The 14,449-nt window shown below is 45.9% G+C and overlaps 1 protein-coding gene across 3 annotated transcripts in view; it reads right to left on the bottom strand.

Annotated features, from left to right (window-relative positions):
- Positions 1–14,449, bottom strand: part of Dnah7 (dynein axonemal heavy chain 7) — a 268,173-nt gene that overhangs the window by 101,309 nt on the left and 152,415 nt on the right. For all 3 annotated transcript variants that reach the window (XM_023712349.1, XM_023712350.1, XM_023712351.1), the window contains 5 exons: positions 13,511–13,637; positions 12,556–12,775; positions 6,026–6,898; positions 4,721–4,950; positions 1,253–1,583 (listed from right to left, as the gene is read on the bottom strand). In XM_023712349.1, the coding sequence (XP_023568117.1) occupies positions 1,253–1,583; positions 4,721–4,950; positions 6,026–6,898; positions 12,556–12,775; positions 13,511–13,637 (1,781 nt within the window). The remainder of the gene's footprint in view (positions 1–1,252; positions 1,584–4,720; positions 4,951–6,025; positions 6,899–12,555; positions 12,776–13,510; positions 13,638–14,449) is intronic.

Below are 14,449 nucleotides of genomic sequence, written 5' to 3'. Positions count from 1 at the left end.
ACAAGCTTGTCCCAAAGGAAACATGAGAGCAGAAGACTAACAGGAGGGTACCCTAGCCGAGATGCTGTGACACCAGGTCTGCTTCAAAACAAAGACAGATGTGGACGCCATAGGACAGAGCTTATGACTGCTCAAAATAACAGCCCTCCATGCAGACTTTGGGGAAATACCGAGAATTAGACACAGCAGTATTTCGTAACCCTCCTGAAGGTCTCCTATGCTCCCGCTATGTAGTTAGCATTCGGATTTTGGTTTACGTTCTTCTGTATCTTTTCCAGAGTCTAGATCCTACATAGACACAGGCTGTTTTCAAGCCTGCCCTATCCAAGTAGCAACATGTAGCGGACAACCTTCCAGGTTAGCACACATGGATATCGCTTTTAATGTCTGCCTGCCATTCCAATAGAAAGCTAGCCATATCCATATTAGGACCTTTTCTATTCTTTTATTCTACTTTTGTTATTACAACTGTTGTGTGGGTTACTTTCTTTCTTTCGACAGGGTCTCAGTATGTTGAAGTTCAGGTTGGCCTAGAATTCACTCTGGAACCCAGGCTGACCTCACACTTGCTGAGATCCTCCTGCCTCAGCCTCCCAAGTGTTGGGATTACAAGAGTGTGCCACTACACTCAGCACAATCATCATGTTGAACTAAAGACTTTCTATTTTGTATTTTTATTTTTAGGGCTTTGATGCCTATCAGCACAATGGCCTCCAGAAAATGTGTGAGGCTGCCTGTTGTTATGCTCCTCCATCTTACTCAAAAGTACAGTCAAGGTTCCTCAGAGATCTACCTCTACTTTTCTACACCAATATATTCCCTCTATGCATCTTATTTTTAAATATAATGAATCAAATCTAAGGCTACTAAAATAAGTCATTATAAAAGACATTATTTTATGTATGACCAAAAAAGGGACACACATCAGTAGAATGATCCAGTCAGCTATGGTGGGACGTACCCTAATCACAACATATCTAAACACAAACAGCCTCAAGACGATCTTGGACTAAGTTCTATCCCCATGGGTCCTGGCCTCTGCTGAGCAGAAGAAGGAGAGTTAGTGAGTGAACTGTCATTTCTACCATAAGTTACACTGGCGGGCAGCTTTCTTTCCATTCTAAAGTGGGTTAGGCACATGTGTTTCTCTCTGGGAACTAGGAGATCCTTCGCCAACTTCAACATGTCTTTAACTTCAAAATTTCAGGGACAGGCAGGAGGCTGGCAGGTGCCCAGGAAGCGCGGCTCTCACCTGTGCAGTCAGGGTGTCCAGCGCGGACAGCGCGGACTCCAGGATGGGCAGTGCTCCAGCCAGGTCCGCATCGCACTCGTCTTTGATGGCCTTGGCTGCCATGGCCTGATCGTTGGCCACGATCTCGTCAGCTTTCACAATTTTTTCCGTTTTGGCGACTTCGATGGACTCCTTCTCGATGATCAGCATCATCTCATCCACCTCCTTGCTGGCCACCCGTAGCTGGGGCTGCAGCGCCTCCAGCTCCAACTGCATGGTGGCCACCTGCGAGGACGCGGAGTCCAGCTTGTCCAGGCCCACCTCATACCTCTTCTTCATTTTCATCACCTCACTAGAAGCACAAGGAGAGACGAGGGTGGGAGGAGCTGGTCCGACAGCAACCAGACTCCGGCGTTCTGAGCCTTGCGGGCTGTCTCGGGACATTATTAAAGGTGCGTGTGATTTTCCACTCATGTTACAATTTGTCCAAAAGTGGGAAATCCGTGACACCAGACTGTGCATGAGCACAACAGCCAGGCAGTCTGTCCTACGCGTTTTGTGGCTGCAGTATCTGAACTCAAAGGAGCAAAAGCACCAGAGGCCAGAGGCCAGGCAAGACGTCTGCTGCCTCAAAGTTAAACACGTCTTCAAAATTAATCATCTTATAAGTTGATTTGAAAACCCTATTTCTCCTTAAAACTTTTTTATAATCAAATAGTCTATTTTATTTCAAATAGACTTCAGTGCCCCCAAAACCTTGTTTGTATTGCTGCATGAAGAAAAAATTCTTTTAAGATGTATGATCTTTCTTAAAATAGGATTTTTAAAAAATTCGATACAGGGTCTTGCTACACAGTTCAGACTCATAGAGATCCTCCTGTCTCAGCCTGCCCAGTGCTGCGATTACAGGCATGCGCTACCACTTCTGGTTTCTGTGGCCAGGACGGTGCACCCAGGGTTCCAGGGCCAGCACAGCATGCGGTACCAGGGATCAAACTCAGGACTCTGTGCTATCCAGGCAGGTACTTAAGACTGCTGAGCTATCTCCCCAGCCCCAGGAATTGTTTTTTATTATGACAAAAGAGGGCTGGGGATATAGCTCAGTGGCATAAGCATCTGCCTGGCAAGTGTAAGATCTTAAGCTTGATCCCTGGTACCAGGAAAAAAAGAAAAAAAAAGACAAAAGAGGTGGACATGACAGATAACAAAGTCCAACACTGTGATGCAGAATGAGTATATAGTAATAACTGAACAGACATAATAATGTCACGCTCTGATGGACTTTTCAATTTAAGTTTTTCCATGAATTATCTACATTTACCTATATTCTCTCCTTAAAGATCAAATGGCCCTTTTTTGATATGTTCACTTCATTTTAGAGTTCTGGATATGTCATAGTGTTTCAGAGTAGAAAGTGACACATTTTAGGAACCCTCAGCAGGCCACAGGCTGGAGCAGGAAGCCACCCTGGGCTGGAAAGATAAGGGGAAGACAGTGAAAAGTCCATCTTCAGGAGAGGGAAGTGCAGGCAGGGTGCATTTTTGTCCCATGTCCCATCTATCTGAGCAAAGCTCCCAAAAGAAATACAGCCTAGGGCTCCATGTCTAACCCTGGCTCATATGTGGGTTTGGGCTCAGGTGACACTGGGCAGCCAGCGAGGAAGGCCTTGGTCCTGCCCAGGTTGGCATCAACACTGAGCTCTCCCATGGCCACTGGCTTCTGGTTGGTGACCCGAGGACCTACAGTCAATGACACGGATCTAAGGCACTAGCTACTAAGGAAAGAAGAGCAAGCACTAGGCAGGATTTGAGACAATAAACGTTTTTAAATTTGAAAGAAAAAAATCCTGACCAAATTTGTACAACAAATGAGAGTCATTGGGCTAGGGAGATGGCTCAGTGGAATAAGTGCTTGTCTGGCAAGCGCAGGTCCTGAGTTCAATCCCTGGTACCGCAAAAAAAAAAAAGGAAAAAAAAAAAAAAAAAAGGAAAAGAAAATGTCTACAAATCCAGGCACTTTAGGCATTCTTATAAGTTAGACCTCATGATTATCATCTTGCTTTCTTTAAATACTGTGAGTGCAGCACCAAGGCCCTGGCCAGAAGCGAGGGCCAAAGCTGAATCAGAGTCTCTGAGAACTTCAGTCCTCCCAGAGAGGGAAGTTAGGAAGAAAGAGCAAGAGAGAGAGAAAAGACCTCCAGTAAGTAGCAGAGCCTAAGGGCTGTGCAGGAAGGTAATGACCCCGAGAGCCAAAGAAATAACAAATCCAGGCAAGTCACACTACGCGCTGGGTCGGGGCGATGACCGCTGTGCTGTGCACAGGGGGAGAATGTCCTGCGGGTACGAGGAGAACGCATCGCAGGGCTTGCAATAGTGAGCCGCCCACTGGGAGGGTTAGAGACTGCTACAGACATATAGAGTATGAAGAAATGCATATTATTATTATTTTTATAACACATCTGCATCCAGTTGGTATTTTAAGTATTTTTTAAATCCGTAAGTGAACTTGTTCTGTTAGATTACTAGCTTATACTTGAAACTCCAGTAGAGCGGTTGTATATGGGGTCGTATAAGGTTTGTGCTTTCAGGGTACGAAGAAAACCTCATGGATTTTATAGAAAACGTTAAGACATTTAAAAGAATTTAAGGCTCCCAATATGATTAGCTTTGACTTACTAGACATAATTATTTAAGAACCTAGGAAAGTTTGATTTGTTAAATGAGAATTTAACAGAGAAATAAAATATATCAAAAATACAAAGTAAATATATATGCAGTCAAAAATGTTTAATTTTTGAATGAAACTAAATATTAATCAAAGATCACCTTAAAAGAGACCGCTAATATTTTCTAGGTTTTTAACTTCAGAGTTTAAAAATTTTTAACTTTGTAAACTTTGAAATTCTGTAATATACTAAGTATTAATTTTTAGAACCAAAGAAACTTGTGAAAAGTTCTCTGAAATCTCACTTTGCCACTTTTTTCTCGAGACGGGGTCTCCCTGACCCGCCAGGACTGGCATCATGCTCGCGTTCACCTTGATTGCCTGTGCATGCCACCACGCCCAGCGGCGCTCTGCCCTGCAGGTCTGGGTGTTTCGCACTGACAGCTTCACATGGGATCTCTCTAGCACAGAACGCAATCACCCGTGCATGTCAAGTGGCTGTCTCTCATGTTTCAGCTGTTTGGAGCCCCAAAACAAGACTTAAGCATGACCTAACTACTGATCCAAAATAATCACTCTGTCATAGAGTTTACCAAAATCACTGTCAAAGAGCCCTGGGGTCTTTCCTGCCAGGAACACTTTCCCTCTTTCAATAGACACGGTTATGTATTTGTAATGTGGTGGGCAACACGTCCATGTGTAAGGATAAGACCTGCTTCCTACCCGCAAAACATGGGTGGATGAAGTCATTCAAAGACTTAACATTTTGCACACAAATATCTTAAGTACCACAGCTTATATAAAAATATCAAATTTCATCTTTACCTTCTTTTCTTTTCTAACAACAGTTTGAAGGTGGAGATTAATTCGAGATAAGAGGTGGGAGTCACATAGTTGTATCTCTGAAGCTCATTATAGAAGGATGTTGATAAGTTTATAGTCGAAGTGTGGAAGCTCTTACACATGTCGATGCAGCCATCGCGTATTTCCACTGACATTTCAATGTCTTCCAAGAAGCGGGAGGCGACTGCCTGCAATGCGTCCTCGGGCCACGACTGAAGTGGAGAAAAGCGCTTTAGTGCTTCCTCAAGGTCACTCCTTTGCATGCTCAGGGCTGGACATCAGTGGCCAGCGCAGGCCGCGTGGCCTGTTAGGAAGACTCCCCACTCTGGGCTAGGGAAAGGGACTAGGAATAGCACAGATGCAAGGAGGAGTGCAGGAACTAGGCTGACAGAATACCTGTTTCCATGTGCTTTTCACTGGTATTATTTTAATTTTCCCAATATTTCTTGGGGGTAAATATTAACTTTTCCTCCTAAACACTAGACTCGTATAAATAACTGTCTTCTTGATTTCTCTGGAGGATTTGTGGCCACAACTTGTGGACCCAGGCCACAAAGCTCCCACTATAATGTGGAGAATGCATTGTAATGCATTGCTAAGACCAGAGGGAGAACTGAACTATTTTGCAGTGAATTCATCACTCTCCTTTGCTACGCTCCTCTGCCACCCCCAATATCTGTTCTCTTCCTTTGTCTGCTCAAGTTTGCGCATTCTGATGCAGGAGTTTACTATAAAAAATGTCCCCCTGACTCCTTTGGGTTTTGTTAGGTTTGTCTACTTGAGACCAAAGAGTGGAAGAAGCAGCAGGTGGAGGTGGAGTAGCTGGGCTCCAGGTTTTGGGTTTCAGTGGGGCAGTCCTCTTTCCACAGCTCAGGCTCCCTCTGAGATGCAGTAACCTTCTTCCCCCTTACAGCCCTTTTATACCCAGCTGTAGTAACAACATCCTGCTGCTGGTTCACCCCTTCCTGGGTCTCTAGCCTCCCTTCTCAGTTGCCTTAACCCAGCCTAACTTTTCTCAGTGAAGTCTTCAAATACATTCTGCTTCCTTTCAGGACTCTGCTTGATATACACAATTCTAAAACTTCCTACAATATATTGCAATTGTGACTATATGTGCTCACATACTTTTACATTAAATGACTTTTATAACTGCAATTACATAAAATGCATCATGATGGATCTGAGAAATAAGTAAACTACATTTTTGAGGGGAGTCTATAAAGTAAGTTCAACAGTAACAAAAACTGAACATTTCTTGAAGTCTATCTAAAGTATATATAGTGCTACCTGAAACCAGTCAATGGTACAGCAGTTGACAAGAGCAGGGAACTTCCTAAGACGGTTCCGAAATGCATCTCCGATGGGGCTCATGGCGAGCACCACGTGCAGCTGGTTGCGGCAGCGATCAATGAACATGTTGAAAAGAGCCACAGGGCTTCCATCAGTCTGCTTGGTCTTGTCCCGCTGGCGATCTAACTGACGCATTTTTTCACAGATCTCTTGCTTCTCATCCACTGCAAAGAGGTTTGGAACCTCCCCAGCATTCAGTAGATTATTCACATCTTCCAGAAATGTCTCTTTTTTAATCTGAGTATCTGTAAAAAGGAAGACGCCCTGCATGTCTCCTTCGGCACATTTTCTTAAGATCACTTTTAAATCTTCGCGCCACTCATTGTTCCCATAGCTCTTGGAGATTTCAACATAGAAAACAGAGTAGTCACACATGTGGGCAGCCAGCCGGGTGACAGACTGCCTCCCACTGCCCCCGACGCCAACCAGCAGAGCGTGGCTGCGGGGCTGCTTCAAGATCCGAGAGATTCTGCTGATGTGTTCTATGGCGAATCGGAATAAGACGAGGTTCATGGGTTTCTTGCTCATGTTGTTGTACTCCTCCAGGTGCATTTCCACTATCACCCGGAGGTTATCCACGTTGGCCACTTCCCTGTAGTTTGTATCTTCCCGCTTGGGATCATGGAAATCACAGAACATTAAGCTTCGTAGGTCATCTTCTTGTACTATGCCGTCGTTATCAAAATCCAAACTTCTAAAAAGCTCATGGAAATCTTCATTCATGTGGTCTTTTAAAATTTCTTGAATGTAGTTGACAAGCCAGCTTCTGTCTGCATTATCCAGAAGGCGATCATAGTACACTCTAAGGACCTGCATAGTTTTAAAAAGTTATTTTAGGGGTGAATTCCTAGCTTCAATTTTTTCTTATTTCTAGAATATGAGTTACAAAGTAACATAACAACACTCAGAAGACGTCTATAGGTTTGGCAAAAGCATGGTCAAATTATCTTGACTAACCTGCAGTAATGTTTATTTTAAATATCAGGTTCAGCCATACTGACTTGGAATACTAAGTAGTCACATTCACCCATCAATAAAAAAAGGCTATTCGGTGAACTGACATCGATCGTGTAGCTATGAGGAGAACAGGAGCCACAAGAAGGCCAGCGGCAGCCTTTGCTGGTGACCTAGCTGTGGTCACAGAGCTGGGCGCTGCTGTCCAGGGTTTTCCCCTCACTTCTCATGACATTCTGTCTACGACAACATTTTAAAAAAGTTATTGGCAATCAGAAGATATTATTTGCTTTACGTACATTTTCTAGTGAAAAAGGACACATCTTGGTTTAAGGAGGAATTGTTTTGCTGTCTGCTAATTACTTTTGTTGGAAGTCCCTTACATGCACATAATAGGACTGCAGAAAGGAATAAGGCCTGCTGTACACAGCAACTATGTCCCTGAGGTATTACAACTGCCTCGGGCTTACACTCTGGATTGAATTGTGCCCCTCATCTCCAAATTGATATGAAGTGTGTTCAAACTATACAGTGAATGCTTAAAGATAATTACAGTAAAGGACAACGTCACTAAACCCCTTCCAAATACCCTCACTCTGAACTCATCCCATCATTCTTACCACTTTCTGAAGCGGTTCTGGAGTACTCTTTCCTGAGTGTCTTTAGTTGTGCAGTCACAGCTATCTGATATCCTGAACCGATTCAAAACGCTGACCTTTCAGGGTCATTTTGACCTGGGGAGGATCCAGAAGTCCCAGTGCCAGATTCAGTCAGTACGGAGGAGGGGGATGCGCAGGAATGCTCTTACGGCCTGCCTTTCCTTGGGGTGGTGCTCAGCAGCAGCAGTCACTGCACTTGTGATCACACCTCAGAAGACACTCCCAAGAGAGGCCACTAAAAATGCTTCAGCAAGTGGCAAGAATGGTGGCATCAAGTGAATGGAAGTGGCAAGAATGAGGTTCGAAGTGAGGGAAGCATCCTGAGCAGGACCGATGTGAATGTGTCTCTTACTGTGAAAGTATTTATTTATTTTTGTATTTTTAGTAAGGTTCTATAGGGTCTCACTATGAAAATTGGACTTGTAATGATCCGCCTGTGTTCAGCCCCCCAAAGAGCTGGGATTACAGGCATGTGCCACCACACCCAGTCTCAATTGCTGCCTCAGTGCACCCCGGGGGCGGGGGCAGCAAGGCAGGCTGGGAATCAAACTCTGGTCACTGCGTCTGTCTAAGCAGGCGCTTTAATCCACTGAGCTACTTGGCCGGCCCTGTAATAATTTTTATTTAAACACTGAGCACATGTTCTGGTCACATCTCATACTGTGAAGTTCTGAGTTTCAATGTCACTATATTTGGAGAGGGCCCTGAAGTAGGAGATGGAGGATAAACAACATCATAAGGTTGGGCCCTTGGTCCAATAGGACCAGTGACACCAGCACGCTCTCTCCTCTGACCCTCGTTTCCTCTGCTCCTGTCACAAATGCAAGGCCACCTTGATTTTGGATCTTCAGCATCCAGAATGGTGAGAAAACTAATCTGTAGCTAAGCCCTGGGCCTCAGCATTTCCTCACGGCATTTCAAGTAGACAGGTCCTCACGTGGTATAAACAATGCAGGTTTTTGTCAGCAGGACGGTGAAGTCTGACTCAGCCCTGGGTTTTGGGCACATCACGGCAACTAGCTGTATCAGCCCCTTCAGCCATAAAGTGGGAGCACCATTATCTACTTTGCGAATCTCACAGATCTGTGCCCAAAGTGACAACATGCGGAAACAAATGTTTTAGAACCAAAACGTGTAATTGTTATAAACTACCTCAGCTTCGGGGTAATGATAGTGCTGCAGAAGCCTGGTTTTAGTCACCAAATCAATGCTTCAGTAGCACTGTCCCCTTTCCTAACAGTGGTGGCTGAATATGGTAGGACGCAAGCCTCTTTCAACCTCAGCCAGTTCAAAAGCTGTTTATAGAACCATCAGCTTTCCAGCTGAAGTCTGCTTTGGACTGAGGCCCTGAAGACATCAGACAATGCGCCCCAGGAGAAGGCAGCCACACTAAACCACCCCATGTACCAGGATCGCCACTCAACCACGACTCTAACATGTTGATATCTTGGGGCAAGCTCCAAGAACCCACGGCCCGTCTCTCCAAGATGGTCACACACTGCACAGGCAGCCTCTGAGGCACATCCTCAAATGCAGACCCCAGGCCCCTGGGGGCTTTCGGGCCACAGCGCAGCACCCTTGGTGCCTGGGGCATCCAAGCTCCTAGCCCCGCTTCCTTTTGTGGGTCAGGGCACACTGTTAAGGACACCGTGCTGGGGGCTCTGCATATCCACAGCCCTTGTGGGCACCTGGAGATCAAATCCAAGCTCCTAAACGTTCACACCACCTCCGCAGGCCCCTCTTGTCCACATTCTGGGTCCTTGATGCGCCCTCTGCAACTGGGACTGCCGCTCTACCACCATGTCTCACATTTCTATTTCTTATTCTTTTTGAGGCAGGGTCTTCCTTTGTAGCCCAGGCTAGCCTTGCATTTGTCATGGTCCTCCTGCCTCAGCCTTCCAAGTGCTGGGCTCACAGGTACATGTCACCATGTCTGGCACTTCCCACATTTTAAAAAGTTAACATGTCAAACTTTCTATTATAAATCTAGATGGCTGCAAAGGACATAACTTCTGGCACCCTTATACTGTAATTCATGTTGAGTGATTAATTGCAGATTTTTAAACTAAAGATAAATTTCATATCATATAAAATTCATCCTTTTTCTCAGTGTTGGAATAAAATCGGGAGCATGTTACTTGCTCAGCAAGTATACTTCAGCCCAAAATTCACTCTTTTAAACGTATACCGCAATGAGTTCAGAATAGGTACAAAATTGTAGGACTATCCATTGTTTTCTACTTCCAAAATTTTCCACAATCCCCCGAAGTCTGGTACCTGTGAGAGACACTCCTCCTCACCCCCTTCCGCTAGCCTTGACTACTAGTGTGCTTATTCTGTGCTTTCCGTATAGTTGGGACCATATGTGATCTTGGGTCTGGCTTCCATTAGCGTAACAGTCCCCAGGTCTGTGTATGACACAGGACACATTGCCTTGCCACCCAGTGTTAGGGCTGAATAAAGCTCCACTGCGTGAACAGGTAGCACCGCACCTGTCTGCCCACCTACTTACGGGTACCTGAGTTGTCTCCACTTTGCTTTGTGTGGCTATTCATCAGTTCTATGGGGCACACAGCTAGTTTTGGAGGCATAAAGCTGTCTCACTCGCATTCTCTCTAGCTTCTCCAAGGCTCTAACCATCCTCCCCTTTTTGCAAAACGGAAAAGGGAAGCAAGAGATGGAAAAAGAGAGGAGGGAAGGGGATGGCAGGGTAGGGAAGGAGGTAAAGGAATGAGAAAAAGACTGAAGATGCACTATGTGCACGTTGGTTCCCTGTGAGGAATGTGACTGCTACATGCTGCATGTGTGGGTTGATAAAAAGTATTAGTTATTCTGCACTGAAAACACCCAAGGACAGAAGAAAGAAGTGGATTACATCAAAATTAAAATTTTTCATGCTTCAAAGGATATTATCAAGAACGTGAAGACAATGCACAGAATAAAAGGAAACACTTGTAAGTCAGCGATAAGTGTGTACTGTCCAGGTTGGATAAGGGGCAGATGCAGCCTGAGACTTAGTAGAGGACAAAGGAAGAGACATACAGGTGTCCCAGAAGGTCTTGGAGGATGTTCCACACCCTTGGTCACTAGGGAAACCAAAACCACAGTGAAGGCCTTTCACATCACAAGCACGGTTGTAATCAGAATGAATGAGAAAAACTACGGGCGTGGCACACATCTGTGAGCTGCTCACACGAGCCAAAGCAACAGCCTTCCTACAGACCAGAGCTGTACAGAGGAGCCCAGCAGCCTCACCTGCCATCATGCTGGGAACAAGAAGGAGGCCCTGCCCCAGTCCCGGTGCAGCCTGGCCTGAACCCCAAGCGCTCAGCCTCCAGAAGGCGAGCAACGAAGCACTGCTGCTGAGCCACTGGCCTGGACGCCTCTGCTCCAGCGACCCAAAGCAAGGCCCCATGGCGGTGGTGCAGGGCCGCCTCCCTGCCTGTCCTCTCCCTTTCACCTGGTGGCATCTGGCAGGCATCCCACCTGGTCCTCGCTGCAGGGGGTGGTTCACAGCCTCAGGATGCCCTGTGCCCAGAGCTCTCGGCAACAGTGCTGCAGCCAACGGGCGGGGCAGCGTGGACGGCGCTGGGGTCCACTCTGCAGGTGCGGGGGTCAGGGCGTCTAAGACGCCTCCAGAAGCTGGCTCCTCCCTCGCCTGGGCAGGCTTGTGGCATGCAGCCAGCAGCTGCTCCTTGCCGGGTTCCTTGGCCGCACTGCTCAGTTACAGCACCTCTATCATTTCTGTACTAAGATGGCTCGTGCTTAGGCTTTTTCCTTCCACCCTCCCCACAGTCCTTGACCATTTAAAAATGGAACCCTTATTTTTGTCACATGATTTTTTGCCTTCTTCCTCTTCCCTTTCACTTTTAAGTGTTCATAACTTGTGCATCTCTAATCCAAAAGGAACTTGATACACTTCATGTTGTCTCTCTGCTCGCCAAGTATGACTTCGCAAACTGATGAGTGAAATTTCTTTTTTTAATCTTGTAATAGTACAAATAAATAATGTAAATTAATGCATTTACTTCTAAAAAATCTCCTTAAAATATTCTATTTAAATTTTTTTTTTTTTCGATACCAGGGATCGAACTTGGGACCTTGCACTTCCAGGCAGGCACTTATGCTGTTGAGCTATATGTCCTGCCTTCTGTTTTTTATTGGTACATGTTTGTGGCACATAATGATTACATTTATAGGCATCAGTCCACAGACACGACATTTCTAATTCTTTTTTTTTTTAGATTGGGTCATGCTATGCAGTTCAGGCTGGCCTTGAATTCACAGCAATTCTTCTGACTCAGCCTCCAGAGTGCTGGGATTACAGAAATGTACCACCACACCTGGCCTCTTGATTCACTTTTTATAGACTTCCCTCTCCCCTTCCCTTTCCTTACATCTCTTGGATCCTGTGCATGTATTTCACAATTCCCCCAAGGGTTAAGTCACTTTAAAGAGCACCCCCCCCCTGTCTTTCTGACACAGGGCTTCACTTTGCAGTTCAAGCTGGCCTTCAGCTCTCTTTGTAGCCCAGGCTTAACAAACTCTGAGCAATCCTCCTGTCTCAGCCTCTGGAGTGCTGGGATTACAGGCATGTGCCACCACACCCAGCACTTTAAAGACTTATAAATCAACAAAAATTTCTTTAAAGTGAAAAGCTAGACATTTTAACCCTAAAATAAAATGTCTTGGAATTAAGCATTTAACAGACTATCCTGATCACTGGCCTTCACAGTACGAAATAGCTGCATGCACTCCAACAAAATAAATTGCTAAATCTTTCTTTTCCCTTAGTTGTTGGTATGGTAAACACTGTTTCTTGCTTAATTATATTTTGATAATGGGGAACGTTACCTCATGAACCCAGAGACGCTTCATCACTTCTTTGGTTTCTGCCGTCTCTGGTCTTGACAGACAAACCCCCTGAATGACACGGGAGAAATCCCGGAGATTGAACAAGTAGTGAGATTTAGCGGGCGTAGGCAAGAGATTCTTCATGGCTTCTTTATATAGGGTCATTGTGCCATATACAATTTGCGTAGTCAAATCTAGAAATTCATCTGGAAATTTATAACTTAAGAAAACATTAAATTAAAAAATTAGAAACACAGAATTACATTACATAACTGATAGTTAGCATGACCAAACCGATGGCTAAGTTGACAAACCGATGTACAACATCTCGTTCTGCTGCTGTGACAGCTGCTCTCCACTCCGCGCAGTGCTGTGCCCGGAGGGCCCCGTGCCTGGGCAGGACTGGCTTACTGAACCCAAAACCACTTCAGCAAGGGCAGAAGCACCAGGCCAGGCGCACACTTCTGAGACAAATGCTGTCTAGCTCTTCCACCCAACTGCCACATGCAGAACTGATAGAGGACACTGGTGAAATGAGAGTTTCCAGAGAAAAAGAAGGGTCAACAGTATGGTTCGGGTGGAAAGACGAGGCCTGCATGTCCTTCAGAAAGATTGCTCGGTTTGACTTCCAGCCAGCCAGGGAGCTGGCTGCTGCACCAGCGGCATGCAGGGGACGGGTGGGGCTATCGCAGCCGGAGGCACTGCAGAGTCACCCTGATGAGGCACAGGCACGGGGAGCCCTGGGGTGTTAACTTCCGGGACAGCCGAAGCTGTGAGTGGCCTCATGTGTTCCCCTCCCGCCTGGAGGCTGAGGCAGGAGAACCAGGTGAGCAGCCCTCCCGTGGCTGGGGCTGCCCCAAGGAGGCCATCCCTGGAGAAGCGCCACTCACACTAACACGGTTCCAGAGACCTCATCCCTTGCAACGGGAAAGCACACAGTCCTCTGACGACTTACCAGATTTTTAGATGCCAGGTCAGGATCCTCGAGAAGATTGCAAACATGGACTTATCACTAAATTCATTGATCGTTATGATATTGAAATGTCTCATGTAGCGAGGTGTCACTGGATTTCGGCCACCACCTAAAGATAAGAAAGGTCAACTCATAAGGAAGTGGCTAGAATGTTCCACAGCAAGTGCTCGGATCTTTCACAGCTCAAGATAGTCTGAGAGATGGCAGAGTCACGACACAGAGTTAGAACAAACCGACTGATATCAGAACTATTTTTTCCTCAGACTCAAAATGTTGCTTTGTTACCTGCATCACCTGAATGAGCTCAACTAATTGCACGTAACCTTGAGGAAGCTTTACGTTAGTAAAGGAGAGCGCGCCACATAGAGCTGCTGCCTGAGTTCTCTGCATCCCACAGCCCAGGGCATAAACGCTGGCTTACAGCCAGCATTGGGATGAGGCAGCGCACAGCGCTACCAGGACCCTGGCACCGCCTAACCTTCACGCCTTCTGCATCACCGACATTTTCCTCGACACAGATGGGTCGCCTAGGTGTCCTCCTCAGCGACCTGGAATTCATTTCCCCAACACCAGTCTATGCAGCAAATTTAGCTACTTTGCTGGCAGCTTGTATTTTTCAAAATTGGGGGATTATGTCACTTTCATAAAATTGTTTTCAAACATGAGGCTTTAGGCAAAGAGGCTTTAGGTCTTGCAAGTGTGGAGGGCTGGGGATGTAGCTCAGTGTGTCTGAGCACAGGCTTTACACGGACAAGGTCTTGGTCTCTAGCACCAAATACAAAATAAAATGCAACACATAAGACTAATTACATTTGCTTTTATAAAGGAGATCCTATAATGGAAACCTCTGGCAAGAGTGGCTTAAAAGTGTATAGTATAGGGCCAGGGAGATGGCTCAGTGGAATAAGCACTTCCCTGGCA

The sequence above is a fragment of the Octodon degus genome, unplaced genomic scaffold (genome assembly GCF_000260255.1).
Source record: "Octodon degus isolate 3935 unplaced genomic scaffold, OctDeg1.0 scaffold00025, whole genome shotgun sequence".
NCBI classification, from domain to species: domain Eukaryota; kingdom Metazoa; phylum Chordata; class Mammalia; order Rodentia; family Octodontidae; genus Octodon; species Octodon degus.
This window is presented reverse-complemented; position numbering and strand designations above follow the sequence as displayed.